Source organism: Microtus pennsylvanicus, chromosome 4 (assembly GCF_037038515.1).
Source record: "Microtus pennsylvanicus isolate mMicPen1 chromosome 4, mMicPen1.hap1, whole genome shotgun sequence".
In the NCBI taxonomy this organism is placed as follows: Eukaryota; Metazoa; Chordata; class Mammalia; order Rodentia; family Cricetidae; genus Microtus; species Microtus pennsylvanicus.
Window position 1 is genome coordinate 114,554,651 of NC_134582.1, and position 24,946 is coordinate 114,579,596.

Sequence of the window (24,946 nt, forward strand, 5' to 3'; positions counted from 1 at the left end):
CCATTTCGGTTCCTCCACACACTCGCTGCTTTTTTTTTCTGCTGTAGTGGGTCCTGGCTGCCTAACATGGGAGCTCCTTGATCTGGCAGCACTTTGTCTGCAGGTCTGCCCTTCACTCCCCTCTCCCTGAAGCTTCAAAGAGAGGACTGTATACTGTACTCTATGTCCCCATGACTCTGACCTTTGATTCTGGTAATCTCTTGGCCATATTTTCTCTTTATCAGAGTTTTTAGGCAGCTAGAGGGGCCTAGCCTACAACCATGGCAAGTAGTCTGATATATATATTAAAGTGTAAAATCTAAACTGACTCATAAAAACTTTTATTAGCCTTAAAACATTTATAACTAAACCATTGACATATTAAACATATATAAATATGAAGTATGTGTCTACTTATTTGGAAACAATGTATCCCAAATAAGAAGTCTAGGCCATGTGATCTCTCGACTTCTCTCAAAGCCTTTACCGTGGGAACTCCCATCCCCCCCCCCCATGGAATCAATGTGGCTCCTCCAGATGAAGCCTCTTCCAGTTGTTTGGTTGGAAATACTCCCTTTTGGTAGTTCCTGAAGCAGTTTGTACCTTACACATTAAAATAATATATCAATGTGTGGCATTTTGTTGCTCACTTATCTCCCCCTACAAGATTACAAGTGCCCTTGGGGCCAGAAGTTTACTCTGATAAAACTCAGAGCAATGTTTTAGACAATGCAGGAATGAATCCATGATGAATTAACAAATGGCTATCTGTCATGAATGTGTATGAACTTTCGCTTGGTTTAAAACCAAAATAAAATATAAGCATTATTATTGTGAATTATTTTCTGAGGACTTGGTAAACTCCATTTGCTGTGTACAATTCTGTTTCACAAGTCACTGACATAGAAATAACTCAGATTTTTTTAATGTGTACTGAGGGCTAGGAGGTGGCTCAGTGAATGAACTGTTTGCCTTGCAAGCAAGAGGACCTGAGTAACAATCTTCAGCAACTACATTAAGAGTCAGGTACAGTGGCATGTACCCACAATTCCAGAGCTGGAGGTGGAGGTAGGATGATCCCTGGTGCTCCCTGGCTGGCCAGTCTAGTTAAATGGTTGAGGACTAGAGTCAACAAGAGATGTTTGTTTCAAAAACCTAACATGGAGAAGTAACTGAACAAGATGCCCAACATCAGCCGCCCACCGTGCTCACGGGCACCGACGTGTGCATGCAGACAGACACACTGACCCTTACACAAAAAGAAATGGATAATAATGGTTGACGAAAGTTAGTGCTGTTTGGATTTCAAAAGTCTGACAGGCATCTTCTCCTCATGTGTTGAGTAGCACTCTGGTTGGTGAGAGACACCTCTGTGAACCTCTCTCAGGCGGCATGAAAGGGAGAAAGGAATGAATCAAAGAATTTGTTGTATGCTATCATCACAGAAAACACGCTCTTCTTATTTATGGAGCGAATAGGAGAGGATTTTATCTGTGAACACTAAAAGCATTTTCACACCAGAAGAAAGAAAACTGAGTCAGTAAAGGAGTCTCAGGCAGGGCCTGAACATAGGAATGATGACCCTAAGGTGACTAAGAGGTTACATGAAAACAAAGTAAGAGCTGGAATTTGAGAGAGAGGAAGAAAGAATTGCTAAACTTGATGGTCACCTGGGAAACTTTGCAATCTATTGATTGGTATAATTACTCATGTGGTTAATATGTATATTTTGCAGTGTCAAACATTTTTTATTTTAGTTGATTTTTTTGGTTAGCATACCAAGAAATGAATTTCATTGAGACATTTTCTTTCACACATAGATATAGATACTTTATAGTTAGCTATCCTTCTGTTAGGATATGCCCCCAATTCCTGCTCTCCTCCACTCTACCACCCTTCCCTTCTGCTTTCATGAAACACATATTCTTTTGCTCTCTTGTTCATTTATCTCTATCCCCTCTAGATCTTTCTCCTTTTCATAGCCCTATATGTACACACATATGTATGCACGGATACATATTGTTTTCCAATCTATATTTTTTTGCCTTTTGAGAAAACATGAAATATTTGTTATCCAGCCTTCCTTATGTCTCCTACATAATGATCCACTATCCTGCAGATACCATAATGCAATTCTTCATTATGGATGAATAAAGTTACATTGTTTATGTGAGCTGTATTTTCTTTATCCAGTGGTTTCTTCTTAAAAGAAAGAGTGAAATTGTTGCTGAGGATTGGCATCACCACCTATTGACTCTGGCATCAAATTGCAGCTAACAGTCATGGAAGGGTTTTATCTACATAATGGGTTGCCAATAAACTATCAGAGAATCCTCTGTATAAAAGTGAATGATGATTTCAAGTTCCCACTATAATAGTATTTTGTTTACCAACAACCTAAAGATAAAGTTTCTTCCTTACAAATAAGTTTTCTCAGTGTATTTGTTATTCATGTGTGTTTTCTGATTACCATTTCAAGTCAGTAACTCTACAGATGAAGCTGGAAAGTATCTAAAGTTGTATTGTGTTCTAGTTAACTTTACCTGTCATCTTGACTCAGCCTAGACTCACCTGAGAATGGAGTCTCATTTGAGAGGTTGCCCTGAACTGATTGCCTATACGCATATCTATAGGGGATTGCCTTTATTTGGAATTGAAGTAGGAGGGGCTGGCCACTGTGGGCAGCGCCATTCCCTTGTCAGGTGATCCTAGACTGTATAACAAAGTTGGCCAAGCATGGGTCTTGGGGAATGAGCCAGGAAGCAACATCGTCCATGATTCCTGCTTCTCCCACTGTGACCTGGAATTGTAAGCCAAATAACCTCTCCTAAGTTGTTTTTGGTCAGAGTGTTCCAGCAACAGAAAGGGGCAAGAACAGATTGTAACTTCTATTATTCCTTTTCTTACTCAGGCTTTAATTATCTTGTTTAGGTTTATTTATGTTTGAGTCAGAGTCTTGGTATGTTGTCCAGACTGGCCTTGAACTTGGGATCCTTGGCCTCAGTTCTCTGAGTGTTGAGATTCCAGGGATGTGCTACCATGCTGTCTAGTGTTATAATCTTTGAAGAACAGGCTGAAGTGTATGCTCCTCTTGGCTGTTTGCAAATCAGCAGTGTTACTGTTGGCTGCCAGAGATTTCTGTGCCTGGCTTATCGCAATGCCTCTTCTTGCCTCTTGTTGCAGCACTTGTCCTATGGCAACAGCAGCTGGCATGTGGATGCTGCCTTCCAGCAGACCCTCTGGAGCGTGGCCCCCATCAGCTCCGGAAGTGAAGCAGCCCAAGGTAAGTGATCCACTCTAATTAAAAGATTTGTCCTTGATACAGAGTTGATGCGTATCTTTGGAATCGTGATAATGAGCTGATGGCTAATTAGAGACCTTTCATGTCCTGATAGTCCATCATGCAGAAACGTGACATTTTAGTATCTTGCCCAAGTTGCTATTTAAAAGTGAAGCCTGTGCCAGACTTCATCGTCTCTTGTTTTCACGGTGTTGTCAACTTTGGCTGATTTCTGTGATTTCATGTGCTAGCTCTCTAAGGACTGTTTATCCCACTTGGGAAACCTCATGGTACTGGTCAGTTAGACTAATGTCATCATCGTCACTGTAGCTGGATGACAATGATGTTTATGCAGCAGGGTTTCCCAAGGTGATAGCTGCCTTGATTATAGTGGTTCTCAGTCTTGTAGCTTCAAATCAGAGCCAGTACTTGTTTGTTTGTAAATGTGTGTGTGTGTGCACTTGTGTATATGTGTGTCGGTACATGTAGTCATGAGGGTTAGGTATTGTTTACTTTTTGTCATATGTGTGTGTGTGTTTGTGTATGTGTGGGTATGTGTGGTCACGAGGGTTGGGTCTTGTTTACTTTGTTGTCATATGTAAGTGTGTATGTGTGTGTTTGTGTATGTGTGTTTGCATGCATGTGGGTGTGCAGGTGCAAATGCTCATGTTCATTCACTTTATTTAGTTTTTGATTGAGTCTTTTTGATGGCTTAGATCATACTGATTAATGAAGACTGGCCAGCCAGTGATTCCCGGGGATTTACTTACTGACTGAATGGTCTCCAGAGCTCCACATTTTGTGTATTAAATGGCGATGTTTATGGGGCTGGGGCCACACCCTCTGGTGCCATTCAACTTGGTGATTTGGTCACAGGTCCAAGATCATTTACTAGTCCATTGTTTCTCTATCAGTGTAGTAAATGATTGTATCAAATGCTCTGTCTGGACATCAGCATCTGTCCAGGCCTTCTGAACACAAATGACTTTTAATCCATGCAGGGTATCTTATTGGTGGCGATGTTCTCCGGCTGCTACATGGACACATGGATGAGTGTCTCACTGTCCCTTCAGGAGAACATGGTGAAGAACAGCGGAGGTTGGTACTCAAGCCCGGCATATTGCATTGGCTTTGATGTATTTGTTGGGGAAAGAATAATCTTGGTTTTGTACAGAGGAGCACACAAACAAACTTGCAAGGCGTTTTCCTTGTGCAGAAATGGTGCATCTGAGCCCAGACCTGCTAGCTAGCATGCTGGGCAGAATGTCCTCTGTCTGTCATCACTGGAGTAGATTGTCACTATGTCTTATCCCATTGGTGGGAGCTTGACTTCACAATTGGCTAATTGGCATGAAGGGGAAGGGGGAGGTTAAGGAAATACTGGCCCTTGTTGGACTGACTGTGTTTGACAGAAAAAAAAATGTTTCTCACAGACTGACACATTGTGTTGTGTTGCTTTGTCAGAAGTTTTCTTAACTAGGCATAAGCAGGTCTGTTGCAAGCATTAGCATCTCCAAAGGCAGATAACACACACTTTCTACTGAAGCCTTCCACTTCATGGCTTCCTAAGAAGGCTTTCTCTAGTTTCTTAAATACCAGAAGAAGCATTGAACATCTCCATCTACTGAAAACACAAAAGCATGGAGTGGGAGGAGAGAATACATAAAGTATTTATTTATTTATTTATTTATTTATTTATTTATTTATTTATTCATGTTTTTCAAGACAGGGTTTCTCTGTGTAGCTTTGGTGCCTGTCCTGGAACTAGCTCTGGTAGACCAGGCTGGGCTCGAACTCACAGAGATCCTCCTGCCTCTGTCTTCCGAGTCCTGGCATTAAAGGCATGTGCCACCACTGCCAGTAAAGTTAAAGTATTTAACTGCCATAATTGTCCATTATTTTTGAATGGCATTTCTGGAAGGTTTAATCTCGCACCCAGTCTCAGAATTCTCAGGATTCCTTTCTGTCTTTTCCCATTTATTAAAAAAGTGGTAAAGTTGACCGCTTTTTCTCAAATTTCACAGAGACAAAGTTAAAACTGTATCCAGGTACTGGGAGAAGTATTGGGTGTGATGAAAATGTGCCACTGTTTAGCGTGCTCCAACTGCTCGTGGTTTGCCTCGTGAACTGAATTAATTAACAGGTGCAGTAAGTTGAAGAGGTCACACATTAGAGGAGAAGTAGCTGGGTGATTTGTTACGTGTTTTTAAATCTCTGAGTGGGCTCTTCTCCCGGGTATTTGGGTAACTTGTTCAATAGATGCTATCAGTCTCATTTAGTAAAAGGATACGAGTCTTTAGAAAATCAGCCATCACTTCAGCGGCTCAGAAAGACTCACTGGGAGTCTGTTCTCATGGGTAACATGGTTTAAGGTCAAGAGTGGAGCACAGCTTGTAGGGAAGTTCCATCAACTACAAGTGCTGTGTCACCTGTGACTGTGAACCCCCTCCTTTAAGGTTCCAGTGTTTAGGCACTCAGTCCCCAGTGGTGCTATTCTGATGTGTGTGCTTGTGTGTGTGTGTGTGTCTGTGTCTGTGTGAGTGATCTTAGAGAGGTAGGGGTATCATTGATGTGGATTGGAGGCTGGAGGGTAGGTGTTGGGGTTTCTAGGTGGTGTGTGCGTGCATGCGCATGTGTGTGTGTGTCCGTGTGTATCCATGTGAATGATTTTAGGGAAGTAGGGGATATTGTTGAGGTGGATCTGAGTCTGGAGGGTAGGTGCTAGAGTTTCTAGGTGGTGTGTGTGTGTGTGTGTGTATGAATGATCTTAGGGGATATTGTTGAGGTGGATCTGAGTCTGGAGGGTAGGTGCTAGAGTTTCTAGGTGGTGTGTGTGTGTGTGTGTGTATGAATGATCTTAGGGGATATCCTTGATGTGGATCTGAGTCTGGAGGGTAGGTTCTGGAGTTTCCAGGTGTTTTACAAAGAATTGTCCAAAGAAGCTTGGTTAATTAGAAGAAAGGAGATGGCACATTAAGGGAAAGAGACATGGGGGCCTAAGGAGTGTCATGTCTTACCAGTGGCTCGGTTCCAAGGAGGCAGAAACGGGTGAGCCAATGTATGCAGTGACCTTTTGTGGGTCATCATCTTAGTAGCTGCCTGTCCCAAGGGCATAGAATGCAGACAGCTTTTCGGAGCATGCTCTTTTGTCTGATCGAAGCTCAGCTAGACTAAAGACTGCTGGTCTTTCAGCTGCCGTCTTCTGTATGTTAGTCTCTGACATTTCCTCTTCCAGTGTCCTATTCTCCTGCATCAGTGCCTAGCTGGAGGGAGGGGCTGTTAGGGGCAGGCATTGAGATTTCTATGCCCGCCACACTTTCTGTCTATGCAGTGCTCCCTGGTCCACTCAGATGTGAGCAAGCTTTAGTCACCACCAGCTGCTCCTGCCATTGTGCCATTACCCCCATGGCAGCTTGGTGCTTTTTAGGTGCTCTCACCAGATATTTCACTTGTTTGTTTAGTTGCACTTATTTATTGTGGTGTGTGTGTGTGTGTGTGTGTGTGTGTGTGTGCACATGCGAGCCACACTGTACATGTAGAGGTCAGAGGACAACACGTGTGAGCCATTTTTTTTTTCTGTATGGGTCCCAAAGATCAAACACAGGTCATCAGGTTTGGTGGCAAGTGACTTTACCCTCTGAAGCATATAGGTGGCCTGAGCCAGGTATTACTGTGGCCAAAAATGTATCCATTACATGTTGCTTTCATTGTCTTAGGAATACCAAGAGGGTCCTAGAATGCTGAGGAGCACATCAAAAAGCAGTTGGCTTGGGGAATTATTTCCAAACAGAAAGTGAAGCATAAGAGTGAACATGAGTGATGGAAGTCTGTTCTATAAAAACAGTTTTTCCCTAAGCGATGCAGAGAGAGTATGGAAAGACTAGGAGCTGGATGCATCTGCTGCACTTGTTTTTCTGTCAGCCCCAAGCTCATGGCTCAGCTCTTCTCCTGTGCTTCCTGAGTGTTGAAATAAGAGCAGCGGGGCTGTGTCCCCAGCACCCCGGCCGCCTGGCTAGCTTATGCCCCGAAATAACAACACACAAATTGTATTCATTTAAACACTGCTTGGCCCATTAGCTCTAGCCCTTACTGGCGAATTCTGATATCCTGATCAACCCATCTCTAATAATCTGTGTAGCACCGGTCTTACCGGGAAAGATTCAGCATGTCTGACCTGGCGGCTTGCTTCATCGCGTGTGTCTGCTCGGGAGAGGGGAGCATGGCCTCTCTCTGAGGCATCTGCCCCCGAGAGGAGAGCTGTCGAGTCTGAGCTCACTTCCTCTTCCTCCCAGCATTCTGTTCTGTTTACTCCTCCCACCTATGTTTTAACCTATGAGGCCAAGCAGTTTCTTTATTACTTAACCAATGACCTTCCTCCATCACCTGAGCTGGGCTTGTGGGGCTGGGATGGGATCCTCATAGCTGTGAGAGGCAAAAGACACTTGGATTAGAGGTGAGAAGAACTTATGTCTGGGGAACCCATGAGAAAGAGGGATATCACTGAGTTCATGTGGCAGAAGGTAAGGCCTTGTGTCAGTTATTCTCTATTACTATGGGAAAGGGCCTGCCGTAAGCAATGTGATGGAAGGAAGGTCTGATTTACCCATGGTGTTGGGAGAGATAGTTGGTACGGAGGATGGCAGCAGCAGGTGTGTGTTTGTTAAGAGAGCTATGTTAAAATTGGGTGCAGTGAGTTCAGAGAATCTAAGTGCATCCAGTAGGAAATCATGGTATCTGAGTCTGACTCAGGGGGGAAAAGTGTGTGTTGAATATAAATTATTAAAGCATGAGGACATTTGAGGGAAGGGGCAACAATTACATGTTCACTCAGAGGGAGAGGAACTCTGGGGACCGGTTGTGACCAGCACCCATGGTTAATGCACCTTTGGGTACTAACTTTGATTGAATTCTTAGAACATTTGCCAACTGAATCTCAGTGTGTTCACCTCAACACACTGAGAGACTCTTCCAAGGTCTTGGAGGCAGTGAGAACACTTCTGTTTGCTATCTTTTTATAGCATGTTGACATGGTGCAATTAGCTGAACGTGGATGCCGGATCATGGCTGTAGGGAGAACATGAGTCAGAGCGAGGCAGGACGGAGCCTCGGAGAGGATGCTTAGGGAAGAAAAGTTCTATGTTTCTTGATTAAGTTGTGAAACTGAGCAATTATATATACATGACGAAAAAAGACTCCCTTAAAATTAGGTTTATGGAAAGCCTTATGATTTTGAATCCTGTTGATATCATTACATAGACCTTCAAAACTGCTTCTTTGTTCTCCCCACAAGCTATTGCCTGTGTCTCAGAGAGCTAGAGAAGGCAGCAGCCCACAGGCAGCACTTTCTTGTATTAATATCAATCGATTTTGGGGGAATAAATGCATAATGATGGCCTCAGCATATATTTTGATTTATTAGAAAAAGAAGTTAAAATGATTTGATTATTTTTTTAAATGGTGAGTTTGAGCAAGGAAATATGTAAAAAAACAAAACATAGTACTTTTGTCTTATAGGTTTTTGCTTGTAATTTTGATCTAGATGTGCCTATTGATTGTTTCCTGTTATTAAAATTAAAGATCGAATGTCACATGAGATTTCTTTCTAAGTAGTAGAAATGACCGAGGAGATAGCCAGTGGTGACATTTGCTTTTGAGCAATTCAGGTCTATTTTGATCATCCGTGCTAGGCTCCCTAGTGGATTTGGCTGTTGGCTGTACCTTGTTCAGCCAGGTATTTAATAGCTGTAACTGTAATTGTAGAGCTAGAGAAAACTGTTCAGTGGCAGGGCATGTAATTCTAGATACCGATGGACTTGGCTCAACTTTTTCACAATGAGACGTATCTGTATTCATCCTCCAAGTTACCTATTCATTCTCATAGAGTGCTAATAAGACTCGTAGGAAGAATAGTCTCCAGTGTGCTATTCAGCTCAGTAGGATTGAATCGGAGAATGAGCTATCAAGATTTAACTACGTAGATATTCCCTCATACTTCCTGCCCATCTTACTTGACAGATTGAGTTTTGACAGGGTCAGGAAGTATATGTCACTATTATTTTAAGTTCTTTGAGGTTTTTTTTTCAGGCAGGAATTTAGCTGTAAATCTTCTAGTGTATGTCTTACAGGGCCAGCCGGGCAGCTGCAGTGGGTGTGAGCAATCAGACAGATGTCTCAGTGTTAACTGTGGGGAAGCTCATGGAGGAATAGGTTCTGGAGGGGGGGGTCAGTAAGAGAAATCAGGTGTTACATGATGCTTTAATTAATTTCATTTAATTAATAGGCTTCACATTTAATGATCAAATTTCATTTGGAGCAAGATGGACTTTTGGTTGTTACAGATTTTGTCTCTTAATGTATTTCAAAGTGTTCACAAGGCCCTTATTAAATGTACCTGTATTTATTTATGAGCAGAATATACATTCTGGGAATTAAGTATGTTATATCTTTGAGACAGTACATTTTATTCTGTTTATTTTGTTGCTGTTGTGGTGCCAGGTTTTGAACCTCAGACCCAAGCATTCTGACATTGAACAACATCTTTGACAAGTTAATAAATTTAAAGAAGTTACATTAGGGAATATTATTTTGAATCTTCAGTTTAGAAATCAGTATGGGGTCAATGTTTATAAAGAATCATTTTATTTTTGAAGACAGGTTTACAAGGTATCTTTTGTATAGCTGAGTTCATTCTACACAATGTTGGGGATGGCTGTCATTTTCTGGATTCTGGGCTCTGAGCTGAGTGGAAAGAGACAGTGGCTTCTCTCAAGAAGGCTACGTTCTATAATAATAATAAAATAGGCATGTTGATTCACAGTTATGAACACACATTGCCCATGTGCACATAGGTTGAATGAACTGGATAAAAACTATGAGGAAATAAAAGGATGGAAAGGAATCAAGAGTGTGTAGATATTGCATATTCTGCGGAAATGATGGGGAAAGGAAGAGACAGAAGGGGGACAGAGGGAAGGCGCTGTGTTTGCGTCTGATCACGCACCGCATCTGGAATCTACTTACTTTGTCTTGTTCCTTTCAGGGAGGACAGTGAAGACACAGTACCTTACGTGATATGGAAATAAATGCTACATTTGCTTTCTAGAATGTGACCTAGTAGACACAAGCTTTGCTGCATGAATATATGATAATAGTTTTACTTCTATGGCCTCTGTGAAACAGCAATGACTCAGTGTGCTGTCATTATGAATAACTGATAAGTCATGAGATAAGCTTCATAGGATGAGTTGAGTGTCTCTTGGTCTGACTTAGAGAGAGGCATGTGGTTTATGATCCTGTGCACAGTTATGATCTAGTCTCCTTAGGAGGATAGTGTTCCCAGGTTACTGCTGCAGGTGGCATCCTCATGTGTCTCAGCACAGTCAAGGATGAAGCTGTCCATGTTTGCTGGCTTTGTGACAGGTGTGTGATCTTTCTGGGTATTTTTGCTCATGTGATTTTGCAAATGAATATCAAATGCTTGAAAAACTGCTTCTAACCTATTGCAGTATCTCTGCTTTGTCAAAGATTAGTAGACTATATTTGTGTGGATCAATTTTTGGTACACAAAGATAGTTTGTCTTTATCCCATTGTGTATACTTTTCTTTCTTTTTTTTTTTTTTGCTTTTTTGGTGTATTTTTAAAGGTAAGATCTCATGTAGCTCATATTAGCCTTGTACTCACTATAAATCTAAGGATGACCTTGAACTTCTGACCCTCCTGCCTCCTGTACTTCCCAAATGCTGGAATTATAGGCATGAGTCACCACGCCAACCCAATTGGTTTTCTATGCTTATTTACTATCTTGGAGCTTGTGTTATTTATGTTATGTAAGTTATTGGCTTCAGTAGTATGTGCTAGTATTGATGAGACAGATGATATAATTTTTTCAGTGAGAATATGTTGAGACCTAGCTCTAGCATTGGCCCTCAGGAGGAGGCTGGCATGGGATTGACTGACTCAAAGACAAAGATTAGCTTGTTGTTCCTAACAGTATGTGTAACAGAAAATAACCCAGGCCTTTGAATACATTGCCAGTAACTCTTCTATGATTGTGACAAAATGTCCGACAAAAACAACTTATGGAAGAATTTTATTTTGGTTCATGGTTTCAGAGGATTCATCATTGACAGGCAAGGTAGGCTTGCAGGACCCTGTGGTGGAGACTCTTCAAGTCCCGGCTGCAGAGTGACAGCAGAGAGAGTAGGGTAGGGCCAGGAATGAATGTAGCAGTCAAAGGCCCACTGCTGGGGACTTTACTTCTGCCAGTGTCTACCTCCAGTAAGTTCCACAGCCTTCAAAATAGCACCATAGTGTTGTAATAGAAGCGGTGGTGCTGCGTCCCCGGCACCCGGCCGCCCACATGGCTAGCTTATGCCCCGAAATAATTACATGGAAACTGTATTCTTTTAAACACTGCTTGGCCCATTAGTTTCAGTTTCTTATTGGCTAGCTCTTACATATCGATCTAACCCATTTCTAATAATCTGTGTAGCTCCACGAGCTGGCTTACCAGGAAAGATCTTGACCTGCGTCTGTCTGGAGTGGGAGAATCATGGCCACTCCTGATTAGGCTTCTTTCTCCCAGCCTTCTGTTCTGTTTACTCCACCTACCTAATTTTATGTCCTATTAAAGGGCCAAGGCAGTCTCTTTATTTAACCAGTGAAATCAACACAAAACAGCAGACTCCCATATCACCATAGAATGGGGACCAAGCATTCAGAACACAAGTCTGAGGATGGTAGTTCAGATCCAAGCAATAACAAATGTCTGGAAGACAGTAGTGACTCAGTTCAAGCCAACACTATTGAGTCTTTGCTTATCACTATGAAAGGACTGACTACAAACTGTTCAATATGGACTCTTCACAGTGCTATAGAGAGGTTGTATCATTCTTAACTTCCTCATAGTAACCTAGGGAATTCTTGAAGAAATGGAGGTGGGCCAGAGAGATGGATTAGTAGCAAAGAGTGCTTATTGCTCTTGCAGAAGATCCAAGTTTAGTTCCCAGCAACCATGTTCACAACTGCCTGCAGATCCAACTGCAGGGAATCTGACATGCACTTCTGGCACATGTGAACACACACACACACACACACACACACACACACACACAAATAAAAATAAGTCTTAACACAAAAAAAGTGGAGGCCGTGAGTTGGGCAACCTGCCCAGGTTTGTACAATGAGATGTCTTCAGAAACTTAATAACAATGAGATATGAAAGAGGCTTGCCAGATCCTTGGTGCCCTCCAAAAAAGTGAGCTCATGGCTGTGACATCGTCTGGAGAAGGTGCCCTCTGTCTGAACTCACCCCTGTAGCCATCAGGAGTCTCCTCATAGCACCCAGTGTTTTATTAATGATGCTTTATGGTTATATCCTAAAGCTCACTAATTGGAATGGTGCATACTATAATTTTTTATGAATAAATACCCTGCGCCAGGCAGTGAGAAGCTTGTAAAATTTGTACTCTCATTAGCATGCGATTGTAGTACTTTCTGGGCTTCAGATTCAGAAGATGAATACACTGACTGTCGCAGCCCTTGCTTTTACCCAGAGAATGAGTAGTTGAACAACTGAGATAAGATTTAAATTGTATTTTATGACTCCCAGAGCCAAAAGAGCTAACTGCTTATGTTTCGGTGGACAGTATTTTAATAACTATGAGAAGCTGAATTGATGAGATTGTGGGGAGACTCTGCTTAGGATAAATATAAAGTTCCTCTTACATGGTCAGTCTGAAATATGAGTTCCCTAATGAAGGAGGAGAATATGTTACAGAGGCATAATGTACAGCCGGAAGCCTGGGAGTTTTCAAAGTAGTCATGAATGTGCTTGTATGATTGGCTAGTACGTGTGCAATTAAAAATTCCCTTCTTGGTGAAATTGCAGTGACTTCAACTTTTCCCAATTATGATCTAGAGGCTTCTGTTAAAAATGTGTGGTTAGTATCAGTTTTGGGGTTTGTCATCCTAGTTACTCAAGAGGCTGTGGCAGGGGGATCTCCAGTCAAAGACCAACCTTGGCTACCAGGTGAGTTCAGAGTCAATTTAGGGAGACCTGTTGCAAGCTTAAAAAGTAAAAAGAGCTTCAACTTGGTGCTAGAGTGCTTACCTTGTTGTGTGTGAAGTCCTGGGCTCAATCCCTAGTGCTGCACAGTAATAATAATTTAGGATGTTAGGAATGTTATCAACTTGCATGACTTTTACTTATTTTCTTCTCCCCCACAATAGCTCTAGCAGGGTAATGAGGAAAGGGTTTATTTCCATCTCAGAGTCTTGTGATCATCATAAACAGCGAGGGCAGGAACCTAGAGTCGGGAGCTGATGCAGAGACCATGGAGGAGTGCTGCTTACTGGCTTGTTTCTCCTGGCTTGCTCAGCCTGCTTTCTTATAGAATGCAGGATGACCTGCCCAGGGCTGGCCCCACCCACAATAGGCTGAGCCCTCCCACATCAATCACTAATAAAGAAAATGCCCTACAGGCTTCTCTACATCTCTCTCTTTTGGAGGCATTTTTCCCCCTCGAGGCTCCCTTTTCTCCAGTGAGTCTAGCTTGCTTCAAGTTGACATAAAACTTGCCAACACAAAATCCATTCATCTTCCTTGAATTTTGACAAATTGCTGCCATTTGCATTGAAGTCCCTAGTGGCTGCTCGAAGGGCAGTTGTCTAAGCTGTATAAGTCTTTTTAACTTCTTTAAAGAAGGGGGTTTTTTTTCCCCTGCCAGTCTTCCATGCAGGAAGGATAATTACCCTGAAATAATCATTGAGTTGTCTGAGTTTAAAGATAGTAATACCACTTGGTAAACTTGTTGGACTTTGTGATCATTTTAATGAGAATGGCCTACGTAGGCAATGTTTGAATGTCTGATCCTCAGTTAATGGAACTGCTTTGGGAAGGATTGGAAGTTTGGACTCTTTGGAGGAGATGGGTCACTGGCAGCAGCGGCAGGGAGTGGGGTGGGGTGGTGGCTTTGACTTCTCAAAAGCCCATGACAGACCCGGTTTTTCTACTTTATGGTTGTAGTCTCAACATGCAAGCTTTCAGCTACTGCTCCAGTGCCATGGCTGCTGGCCTGCTGCCAAGCTTTCTGCCATACTGGTCATAGACTCTCTAGCCCTCTGAAATCATGAGCCCTCAAATTAAATTCTTTCATAAGTTGCCTTGGTCATGGTGTCTCTTCACAGAAGTAGAAAAGTAACTTAACCAGACTTTGAAAAAATGTCTTTCTGGACTCTGATTTTGATGCCTTGGATACACGGTGGGCCAAAGTGATGCCCTGTTCATAGACTAGGGGCATGCCTCCAGGTGGACCAACTTTTAAAGAAGATCGCCTTCCCTATTGTCATTTAGGATGGGCCTATAACCTTGTTCCATTTAGGGTTCTGATACCTTGCACCAACATTTAAGCTGAATCATCCCATGGATACTTGCTTTAAAAACCACCAACTTCTACACATTCTGTTTATATGGGGATCCAATAAATAACTAAGATGTCCTGGCCAGCAGTGAATACTTGAGGGGGACTCCAGATTCTCTATGCCTCATGTTGGACTGGAACACTTTACAAAGTTCAGTGCAGAAGGACCCTTAGGAGTGAGCTAATAGAGTTCAGAAAAGAGTAGGATTTACTCTCCTTTCAACTTTATGGTTGTGTTTTAGAAATCTGAATTAAACTTACCCTTAGTTTTATACTCATATAAAAATTTTAAAAACTTCCTGTTAAGTTGAAAAGAGTTATGAAAGAATATGTTTGAGCAATTCCCTATATATATAGATAGATGTTATATAGATATATAACTTTACATAGACATATCCGTACTATTTGTATCTTAAAGCCCATTTTATTTTCAACCTTGTGATTTCTCCATCCTACTCTGTTTAATCAACATCCTAGGTTTGTTATTCAGCACCTTTTTCTAAGCTCATTTAGAACTGCACATTTCTCTATTTGACATAGTCATAGTGATTTATTGCTGTACAGAAAATGGGTATTGTTTATATTTCTGTCTTAGTTTCTTTCTCTGTTACTGTGATAAAATACTTTAAAAACCACAACTTGGAGGAAATGAAAGTGTGTATTTCAGGCTCCAGTTTCAGTTTCTGATCTACCATGGTGAGGAAGTCATCATGGCAGGGACTTGAGAGACTGGTCACATTGCTTCCACAGGCAGCAGAAGAGAACAATAAATACATACATGTTTGAATTCATTTCTCTCTCCTATTGACTGTAACTGTGATGTTTCCAGGTACTTCAAGGTCCTGCCACCTCGATTTCCCCACAATGGTGGGCACTACATGGACATGCAAGCCAAATAAGTTCCCTTTTTTAAGCCAGTGTGTTTTCTCACAGTAACAGAAAAGCAAAGCCAACTCCAGTGTCTTTATATTAACATGCATCCTAGAGCCCGATCTGTTTTGTACTGTTTTGTTTTGTTCTTTCTTCTCTTCAGACAAGAATATGATCTTTTATTGCCATTTTTTGTAGTAATTTAGGGATTTTAGGCTAAAAGTTTTCACTCTGACTCTTGTTGCAAAGCATAGAGGTTATGAAATGGTTGTATCTTCATTTTATTCCATGTACAGTAAATCTTTGATTTCCATTTTGATCCTGAGAAAATTTCTTTATTTTTCAAATGGTTTTTTAACTTACATTTATACATTTCATTGTTAACCATCAGAAGAAATGACAAGGAGTCCAGAGGGTTGGAGAAGTGGCTCAGAGGTTAAGAACACTGACTGCTCTTACAGAGGACCCAGGTTCAATTCTCAATACCCACATAATGGCTCACAGTTGCCTGTTACTATAGTTCCAGAGGATCTGATGCCCTCTTCTGGCCTCTGTGGGCACCAGGAATACATGTGATGTAAGGTATATATTCTGGCAAAGCACCCATATGCATAAAACAAAAATAAACTAATACACTGTTTTTTTATAATAAACACAGACTTTTATTAAAGACAGAGTAATCTAAACTCTATCATCTGTCTATCTTTCTATCCATCTGTCTCTTTATCTCTCTACACATCTGTCTGTCTATCTATCACTTATCTAATTTATTATTTGTGTATATACACACAGAGAAGCTGAATGTTTAGATTACTTTTAATTTATTATTAAAACATATACCAGGAGACTGGTTTTGTTAGCCTGAGTGTTGTCGCTGGCTTCTCTTTTTCTAAAGCTGCTGAAATATTACTATTATACAACCAAGGTTAAGAACAATGTCATTGAAATAACAAGTGCAGCCCCATAGTTCTCAGAATGTCATCTGAAGAGTATACTTCATGTAGGGACTTATGAGAAATGTAGATTCATGGATTTCCCCCTTGACTTCAATCAGAAACTCTACCTATGAGGCCAGCTTGGATCTTTAGAGGATCTTATAAAAATTCTCACTCACTAAGCTTTAAAATTCATCTACCTGCATCAGTGGTGCTGTACTTGGGCTGATTTTGTCCCAAGGGACATTAAGCAATGTGAGAGACAGTTTTACCTGTGCCAGCCTGGGAGACTGCGCTTGGCATTTAGTTGATAAAGGTCAGATTGCTGCAAATATCCTATAATGTAGGGGCAGCTCCAGCAGCAAAGATATACCTAACCCCACACAGCAGGTGTACTACTATGGAGGTACCCATATATGGGAGGTACCCATAAGGGGTCTAAGTTTTTGTTCCTCTTTGGGCTCAGCTGAAGACTTGAAAAAGAGCCAACTCCACATCTCTTTTATGTCCATTGGCATAGCATTTTTTGATAGTTTCTTGAGTGATGACTATCCTCAGCCATATTGGAAAGTCAGTGCTGTAGATAGTGTTTACAGATCTTGTCACTGTGCACAGCTGAGGATAATCCTGGGCCTACTGGTCAATCTTAAGAAATGAACATTCTGACATTGTGTGCCTCCTGATGGTTGTGATATCACAGGAAGTGGGCAACATGGATAGCTGAAATGTCATTGAGAAAAATCTAAGTTGAATAAGCAGATATTGTTAGAGGTGGATTTAGAAATGAAAGAAAAGGTTTTTGTGAGACAATTTAGAAAATTTGAAAAATCAATATTTTTGCAGTTTGTCTGTGGAGGGATAATTAGAGGCTGGTACGCTGAGCTGATCTTCCATTGATAATTGTTGGCCGTGTGCAAAGGCTTATTTAATATAATTTCGTGTGTCTTTGAGAAATTCCATAGTAAAGACAGAGAGAAAAGGGATACCAAAGGGGATAAGGAGGAGAAGCAGGCCAGGATGGTATGGCCCAGAAAGAAAGGGTTCTCACAGTTTTTTCTTCAAAAGAACCCTCTGTTGGAGTTGGTGACATGAAGGTCATTTGACAGTCACAGCACAGCAAAATCCATGTCATTGGAGAAGCTACAGGTCTGGGGATGAGACTGGAACACCAGAAGAACCAACAGAAGGCAAGTGGTAGCAAGGCAGAGGGGAGGCTAGAGAGAGAAAATTCCTGTGTGTGCTTGGATCATGAGGACTGTGCTCTAGAGAAGACTCTGAATCCGTGGGAAAAGATGCAAGGTGTGTTCACAGGCTTCAGCTTCCTTGCAGCAGTGTTGAAGGGTGGTCGCAGAGACAGATTTGACTAATTTGTGTAAGACTCTCGATAACATGTTAAATTATTAGGAGTGCTTGCATTTGAGTGTGTGTGATGCACATCCAGAGATGCACCTTTTCTGAATTTTTTGCTTATGTATATTTGTGCATTATATATTAAAGAATTTATTTCTACTTACAAATTTATGTGTATGTGCATACATGTGTGGGTGCCTATGGGTGCTGGAAGAGGGCATTGACTCACCTGGAGCTGGAGTTACAGGCAGTTGTGAGCCATGCAGCATGGGTCCTAGGAACCAAACTTAGGTTCTCTACAAGGAGAGCAAGTACTTTGAACCACTGACCCATCTCTCACAATCTGTTTATATTTTGCCATACATTGCCCATTTGGTGTAAATTGCAGATGATTGTATTAAAATACTAATAATCAGTCTTCTTATATTTATCAGAAGTATTTTAAATAATAAAAGTCAAATATATATCTTTGACCATTTACATACATATATTTAAATAGTAATATGTAAAACCATGCCTAACCTGGTAAGTGTGTGCTTCCACAGACAAAAGTTGATGAAAGAAATCTGTCCTGTAGAGGGTAGTTATGAAAAATTTATTAATATTATTGAAAGAAATGATGGTGAGAAAATATGTTTAAGTAAATGTTTATTGGGAAAGAGTTTATGTTGGTCACTGTTACACTTATTTTTATTTCCAGCTGTCTTATCTCCTGCCTCACAGTAGATCTTTAACTGTCCATACACAGGCTGTTCTGTACCTGCTTTCTTTCAGTTTGCTTAAAAGACAGAGTTCCCAGGATGAAACCTGTTAAACTCAACCTTTTTTCCTGTCAACAGAACAGTTCATTACGAAGGTGGTGCTGTATCAGTTCATGCGCGCTCCCTCTGGAGACTAGAGACCCTAAGAGTTGCGTAAGTAGAACTTCTAAACCCAGCCTAAGGTTCTGAGGGTGCAGAGTGGTCAGTACCTTTGGCTTCTAATTCAGGGTAAGATGGTCCAGTTAATAGCTCCAGCAGCAAGCAACATGGAGAATGTGCCCAACCCCTTGTTCTTCTTATCTCTTTCTGCATCTTCCGTCTGTCTTGATTCACTAGGCACTAGACCTAAGAATGGTCCCACCCATTTCATACATTCCTACAGCCTGCCTTTATCCTGAATCTCTTTTGCTTTGTTACATCATCTTATCCTACACCTGGTATCTTCCTGGCATAAAGTGTTACCAGGACAGATTTATGTCAAATTTGGAAGCAGGACAAGTTATCTGCAAACCTGTCACTCACCTGAAGCCTAAAATTTTGTAGGTTTAAACTTATAAAGGTGCACCTGAATATGAAGAATCCAGTAGTTATTTGCAGAGACCATGAATTTTATTGGCAAGTAGCTTGACTGGAGTGGGACATTCTGGATAGTAGCAAAAATCACGACAGTATTCATTATAGCAGCAAGAATTTTGATAGACATACTTGTACACATATTTCTGGTAAATTTAAAAGTTATCTTAAGAGTGACTTTTAGTTCATTTAAATGAACACTACATCACTGATAAAGGCATAGCTTTAAATTGCTTTAGACAAAACTAAAATATCAGTGAAGTAGTTTTTAAAGATAAATGGAAGACTTAGTGTATATTTAACATGCACTAAGCTGTCCATGGATTTTCCATATAATATTCACTCCAGTGGACATTATTAGTGTAGGATACAGACTCGTTGAGCGGAAAGCAAGGGCTGTTTTACTAGATTCAGTGTCTATAGATATATATTTTAAAAATGTGAGCTATTTACCTAATTTAATGATAAATGCAATAATTTAGTGTCTGCAGTCACTTTGCTCAGGTAGTCTGTACAGCAATTTTAGAATTGATTAATATTGTGCTGATATGTTTAAACGGATGGGTGGAAAACAACTTCCTGTGTATAAAAGAAGCAATGTTTTTGTTTTGTGTTTTGAGAAAGAGTTTCTCTGTGTAGCCCTGGCTGTCCTGTAAGTTGCTCTGTAGACCAGGCTAGCCTTGAATTTAGAGATCTGCCTGTCTCTGCTTCCTGAGTGCTGGGACTAAAGGTGTGTGCCACCGGCCTAAAGAAGCGATATTTTAATATAAAGTGGCTTCATCGCTGCTTCCCAAACACTGAAGTGAGAATAAATATTGCTGAGTTCATATTCTACTTCATTTACTTAAAAATACTCAAATTCTTTTTTCATGGGTAATGTTGCTTATTATTCTTCTTTCTCAGTTGTGTTAGTCAAGAGATTTTACTTCATGGTGGTGTGATTTTGTGAGTGCCCAAGTTTTCCTTCTTCCTGCTTTGCAACAAGATGTTCTTGTAAACTCTTAAATATTGTTCAGTTAGTCTCTACCACCAAACTTCTGTATTCATAATATTTAATGTTTAATAATTAAAAAGTCAATTATTTTTATATAAATATAAAGCTGATTAAGTCCACCTAAATTGTAATACTTTTGATAATTATTAAACTTAGAAGTAAAATTTTATTAGATATGCATCTAATATATACATGTATATAATTACACTGCCATTTTATAATATATAACTAAGGGAACTATCATAGCTACATATTAAAGTAATTCTCCCCTAATTCTGAAGTATAAAAGTTGTGAGTTTCACCTCCAGTTTTCTCAGTCTGTCTTTTTTATTGCACCTGGTTCTGAGATGTTTGTGCATACAGACATATAGCATTTATGTCTGTACAAGCTATTTATAGTGTTTATCCACACATGTGCATTGCATGCACACACACATGCACGCATGCGCACATGCACACACGCGCACACTCACACTCGTACTTGTTAGTAGCTGCTTCTCTCATGGTGATGTGGTTGGATCAAGTTCTGGTTTTTTGGTCAGGTGGAGTGGAAGTCACATAAGATGGGGCCAGCCATTCCGACTACGGCATGTCACAACAGGAAAATACTTAAGCCTTATGGAAGACAAGAACCTCCTACTCATGGACAAAGAAAAGGCTGATGTAAAATCAACTGCATTTGCCTTCCGTTCTTCCAAGGTAAGATGGCCTGCGTCATTTGGAATTTCTGTTCATGTGTCACTGTTCTGTTTCTTTGATGTTGAAATTATAGAAAGAACTGATGTAAAGTCTTCTCATTCCCAGCTTCTCTTCCTAACTTTTCATTAAACTGGTTTCTCAAACTACTGAAATGAGCTGAGAGACCCTGCTGGCTTCCTGAGTTTCATTTTTAGATAAAGTGCACCCTCCATCTCCTTCTTGATTGCTTTTCTTTTGTATTTTTTAAATATAAATTTTTATTTTATATTTTTTCCTTTTATTGAAAATGCCTTTTTTTCTCAATAGTATATCCTGATTATGGTTTCCCCTCCCTCTCTTCTTTCCAGTTCCTCCCCATTTCCCCTCCCATTCAGATCCACCCTTTCTATCTCTGATCAGAAAACAAACAGGCTTCTAAGGGATAATAATAAAATAAAAATATAACAAGACAAAAAAGCTAACACATCAGAATAGGACAAAACAAACAGAAGGAGAAGAGCCCAAGAAACGGCACAAGAAGCAGATAGAGATGCACAAGAAACAGATACAGAAGCAGAAACCCTCTGATTTGCACGTTCAGGAATCCTGTGGAAACACTAGACTGGAAGCCATAACATATATGCAAAGGACCTATAGGGTAAAAGAGAGAGAGCGAGAAAATAAAGGGTATATAAATAAAAAACTTTAAAATGTAGAATAAAAAAAGGAAAATTCATGACTCAACATTATAAGACAAAGAACCACCAAAGATGCTCTTGGGTTCCTTTTTTGTTGGCCGACTACAGCTGGGCATGCAGCCTGCCCTTAAGAATAGTTTGTTGCTCCAGTGAATAGTTTGTTTCTCCCTTGGAGAAAACTAAATTTTCATTTGCAAGTGGTTGTCAAGTGGAGATAACTTCTGAGTCAGGGATGGGGACGTGTGTTCATTTCCAGCTCTAGGCCTCCATCTGGTGTAAACCTCTTCATGCCCCATGCAGGCTGCCTCAGTGTCTGTGAGTTCATATGACCTTTGACCATGCTGACTTAAAGGGTTTTGTTTTCTTGATGTTCTGCATCCCCTCTGACTCTCATATGCTTTCTGCCTTCTCTAACACAAGGTTCCACGAGCCCTAAGAGGAAAGATTTGATGGAGATGTCTTTTTTAGGGCTGAGTGTTCCAAGGTCTCTCACTATCTGCATAATGTCTGGCTGTGAGACTGTGTGTGTGTTCCCATCTGCTGCAGGAGGAAGATTTTCTGATGATGGCCAAGCAAGGCACTGATCTATGTGTACAGCAGAATGTCATTAGGACTCATTTATTAGGAGTCATTTATTGCAAAGAACAATATTATTTGGTTTTATCCTAGATCCCTGAGCAATCTTGTCTCAGGTTCTTAGTTTCCAAAGCAGAATTAAGTATGGGTTTCATTTTGTGGTGTGAGCCGAAAATCAAATCAGATATTTGTTGGTTGCTCCTACAAGCACGAGCATATCTTGCAGGCAGGATACCATTACAGATAAAAGGATTTCTGGGTGGGTTGTGTTTACATTTATCCTTTGATAGTGTGCAAATTACCTTCCTGTACCAAAGATGCTGGCACATAGAGGTAAAGGCTGTACGTAGGCACCAGCTTGACTTTTCCATATTCAGTGAGGTGTATTGGTGATATCTTCAGCAATAGTGCCTGCATGTCAGTTTGTGGGGTGGATAGCCTTCTCTTGTTTCTGATGTTAGTGGACTTGCTTCAGGTTTCTCTCCATTTAAGTTGATGTTGGCTATGGGCTTGCTGTAAACTGCCTTTTTTTATGTTGAGGTGTGTTTCTTGTATACCTAGTCTCTCCAGGACTTTTATCATGAAGAGGTGTTGGATTTTGTCAGTGGTCTTTTTTGCACCTAATGAGATGATCATGTGGTTTTCAATCTTTCAGTTTGCTTATATGGTGGATTACATGTATCAATTTATATAGGCCTGGAAAGAAGCCTAATTGATCATGGTGAATTATCTTTTTGATGTGTTCTTGAGTTTGGTTTGCAACTATTTTGGTGAGATTTTTTGCATTTATGTTTAAGTGGAAATTGGTCTGTAATTCTCTTTCTTTGTTGTTTAAGTGTCAGGGTAACTGTGGCCCCATAAAAAAGAATCGGGCAATGTTTCTTTTGTTTCTATTTTGTGGAATAATTTGAGAAGTATTGTCATTCGTTTTTCTTTGAAAGTCTGGTAGAATTCTGCACTAAAACCATCTGGCCCTGGATCTATTTTAGTTAGGAGACTTCAACTTACTACTTCTCTTTCATTGGATTATAGGGCAATTTAAAATCCTTATTTGATATTTATTTAAGTTTGGTATGTGGTATATATCAAGAAAAAAAATCCATTTATTTTTGGTGTAACACGGGGTTTGAAGTATGTCCTTGTGTTTCTTTGGATTTCCTTAGTGTCTTTTGTTAATCCCCATTTTTCATCTCTAATTTTGTTAAATTTGGATATTCTCTCTATACCTTTTAGTTAATTTGGATGATAGTTTGTCAATCTTATGATTTTCTCAAAGAAACAACTCTTTGTTTCATTGATTTTTTTTGTATTGTTTTTATTTTTTGATTTCAGCTCTGAATTTGATTATTTTTTGCCATCTGCTCTTTCTGGGTGTGATTCCTTCTTTTTCTTTTAGAGCCCTCAGGTGTGCTATTAAGTTTCTAGCATGAGAGTTTTTCACTTTTTGTTTTTTGGGTGTAGGCACTTAGTGCTATGAACTTGCCTGTTAGCACTGCTTTCATTGTGTCCCATAAGTTTGGGTATGTGTATTCATTTCATTTAATGCTAGAAAGTAAATTTCTTGACTAATTTTTTTTAAGTTCAGTAGAGTTTTCCATGAGTTTTTAAGCTCTCTGTTGTTTCTATTGTTAATATTCAGCTTTACTCTGTAGTGCTCAGATAGGCTACAGGGTGTTATTTGAATTTTCCTCTGTATGTTGAGACTTGCTTTGTGTCCAAATATGTGGTCAACTTTGGAGAAGTTCCATGAGCTGCTGAGAGGAAAGTATATTCTTTTGTGTTTGGGGGAAATGTTCTGTAAATATCTGTTAGGACCATTTGGTTTATAACATCTGTTAGCTCCAGCATTTCTTTTTAGATTTTGTCTGGGTAACCTGTCTATTGAAGAGAGTGGGAGGTATTGAAGGCACCCACTATTAGTGTGTGAGGGTCAGTATGTGATTTAAGTTGTGGTAGTGTTTCTTTTTGAATTTGAGTGCCCTTGTATTTGGTGCATAGATGTTAGGAGTTGCAGTGTCTTTTTTGGTGGATTTTCCCTTTGATTAGTATATAGTATTCTTTCAAAGACAGGATGCAGCCCAAACTTACCTCTTTCTTCTGTTTATTCTCCTGTTTCGACCTCCCATGTACTGGCAGCACAATTATGCATTAAAATTGGTCTTAATGGCTTGCACTGATAACCTCAATACTAGGGAGGCAGAGATGGGTGGATCTCTAAAGCAGCTGGCCAGCCAGATTAGCTGAATTGGTAAGCTTAAGGTCTCAGAGACCTAAAAAGAAAGTGGGCAGAACCTGGAGAATGCTACCCAACGTTGCTTCCACATGCATGGCTGTGCATTTGTACATGCACTTGCCATTGGGCACACACAGAAATGCACAGATAGACATATAGACAGACACATTATACACAACTACGTTGGAAAACATTGAGAAGATTTCCCAAAGTATAACATTTAAAATTCAAAATCCTTGTCTCCAAAGCTGGTGAAAATGAGAGGAACATGGAGTGATTTGGTCATCTCCTATGAAATAGAATCATAATGATCTTTTGTGTTACGGATATGTTTCTTTTTAGAATTATTAATTTTTAGTTAGCATGCAAAATAACAGCTTTCATTATAACATTTTTTTATGTAACATAACCATCCTTTGCCACCCACTCTATATTTTCCACCTACTCCATTATTACCTCTCCTTGTTCCCTCTAAGGTTTTAAAAACGAGAAATCAAGATACCATAACATATACCTGATACTCCAACACTTGGGAGGCAGAAGCAGGTGAATATTGAGGGAAGGGTAGGCAGGAGGATCATGAATTCATGGATAACAT

The 24,946-nt window shown here is 40.3% G+C and overlaps 1 protein-coding gene across 1 annotated transcript in view; it reads left to right on the forward strand.

The window, feature by feature from the left end:
- Ryr2 (ryanodine receptor 2) overlaps window positions 1–24,946 on the forward strand; it is a 566,260-nt gene that overhangs the window by 250,843 nt on the left and 290,471 nt on the right. The window contains exons 9-12 of the mRNA XM_075970222.1: window positions 3,163–3,262; window positions 4,261–4,357; window positions 18,675–18,749; window positions 20,706–20,862. Coding sequence (XP_075826337.1) covers window positions 3,163–3,262; window positions 4,261–4,357; window positions 18,675–18,749; window positions 20,706–20,862 — 429 coding nt within the window. The remainder of the gene's footprint in view (window positions 1–3,162; window positions 3,263–4,260; window positions 4,358–18,674; window positions 18,750–20,705; window positions 20,863–24,946) is intronic.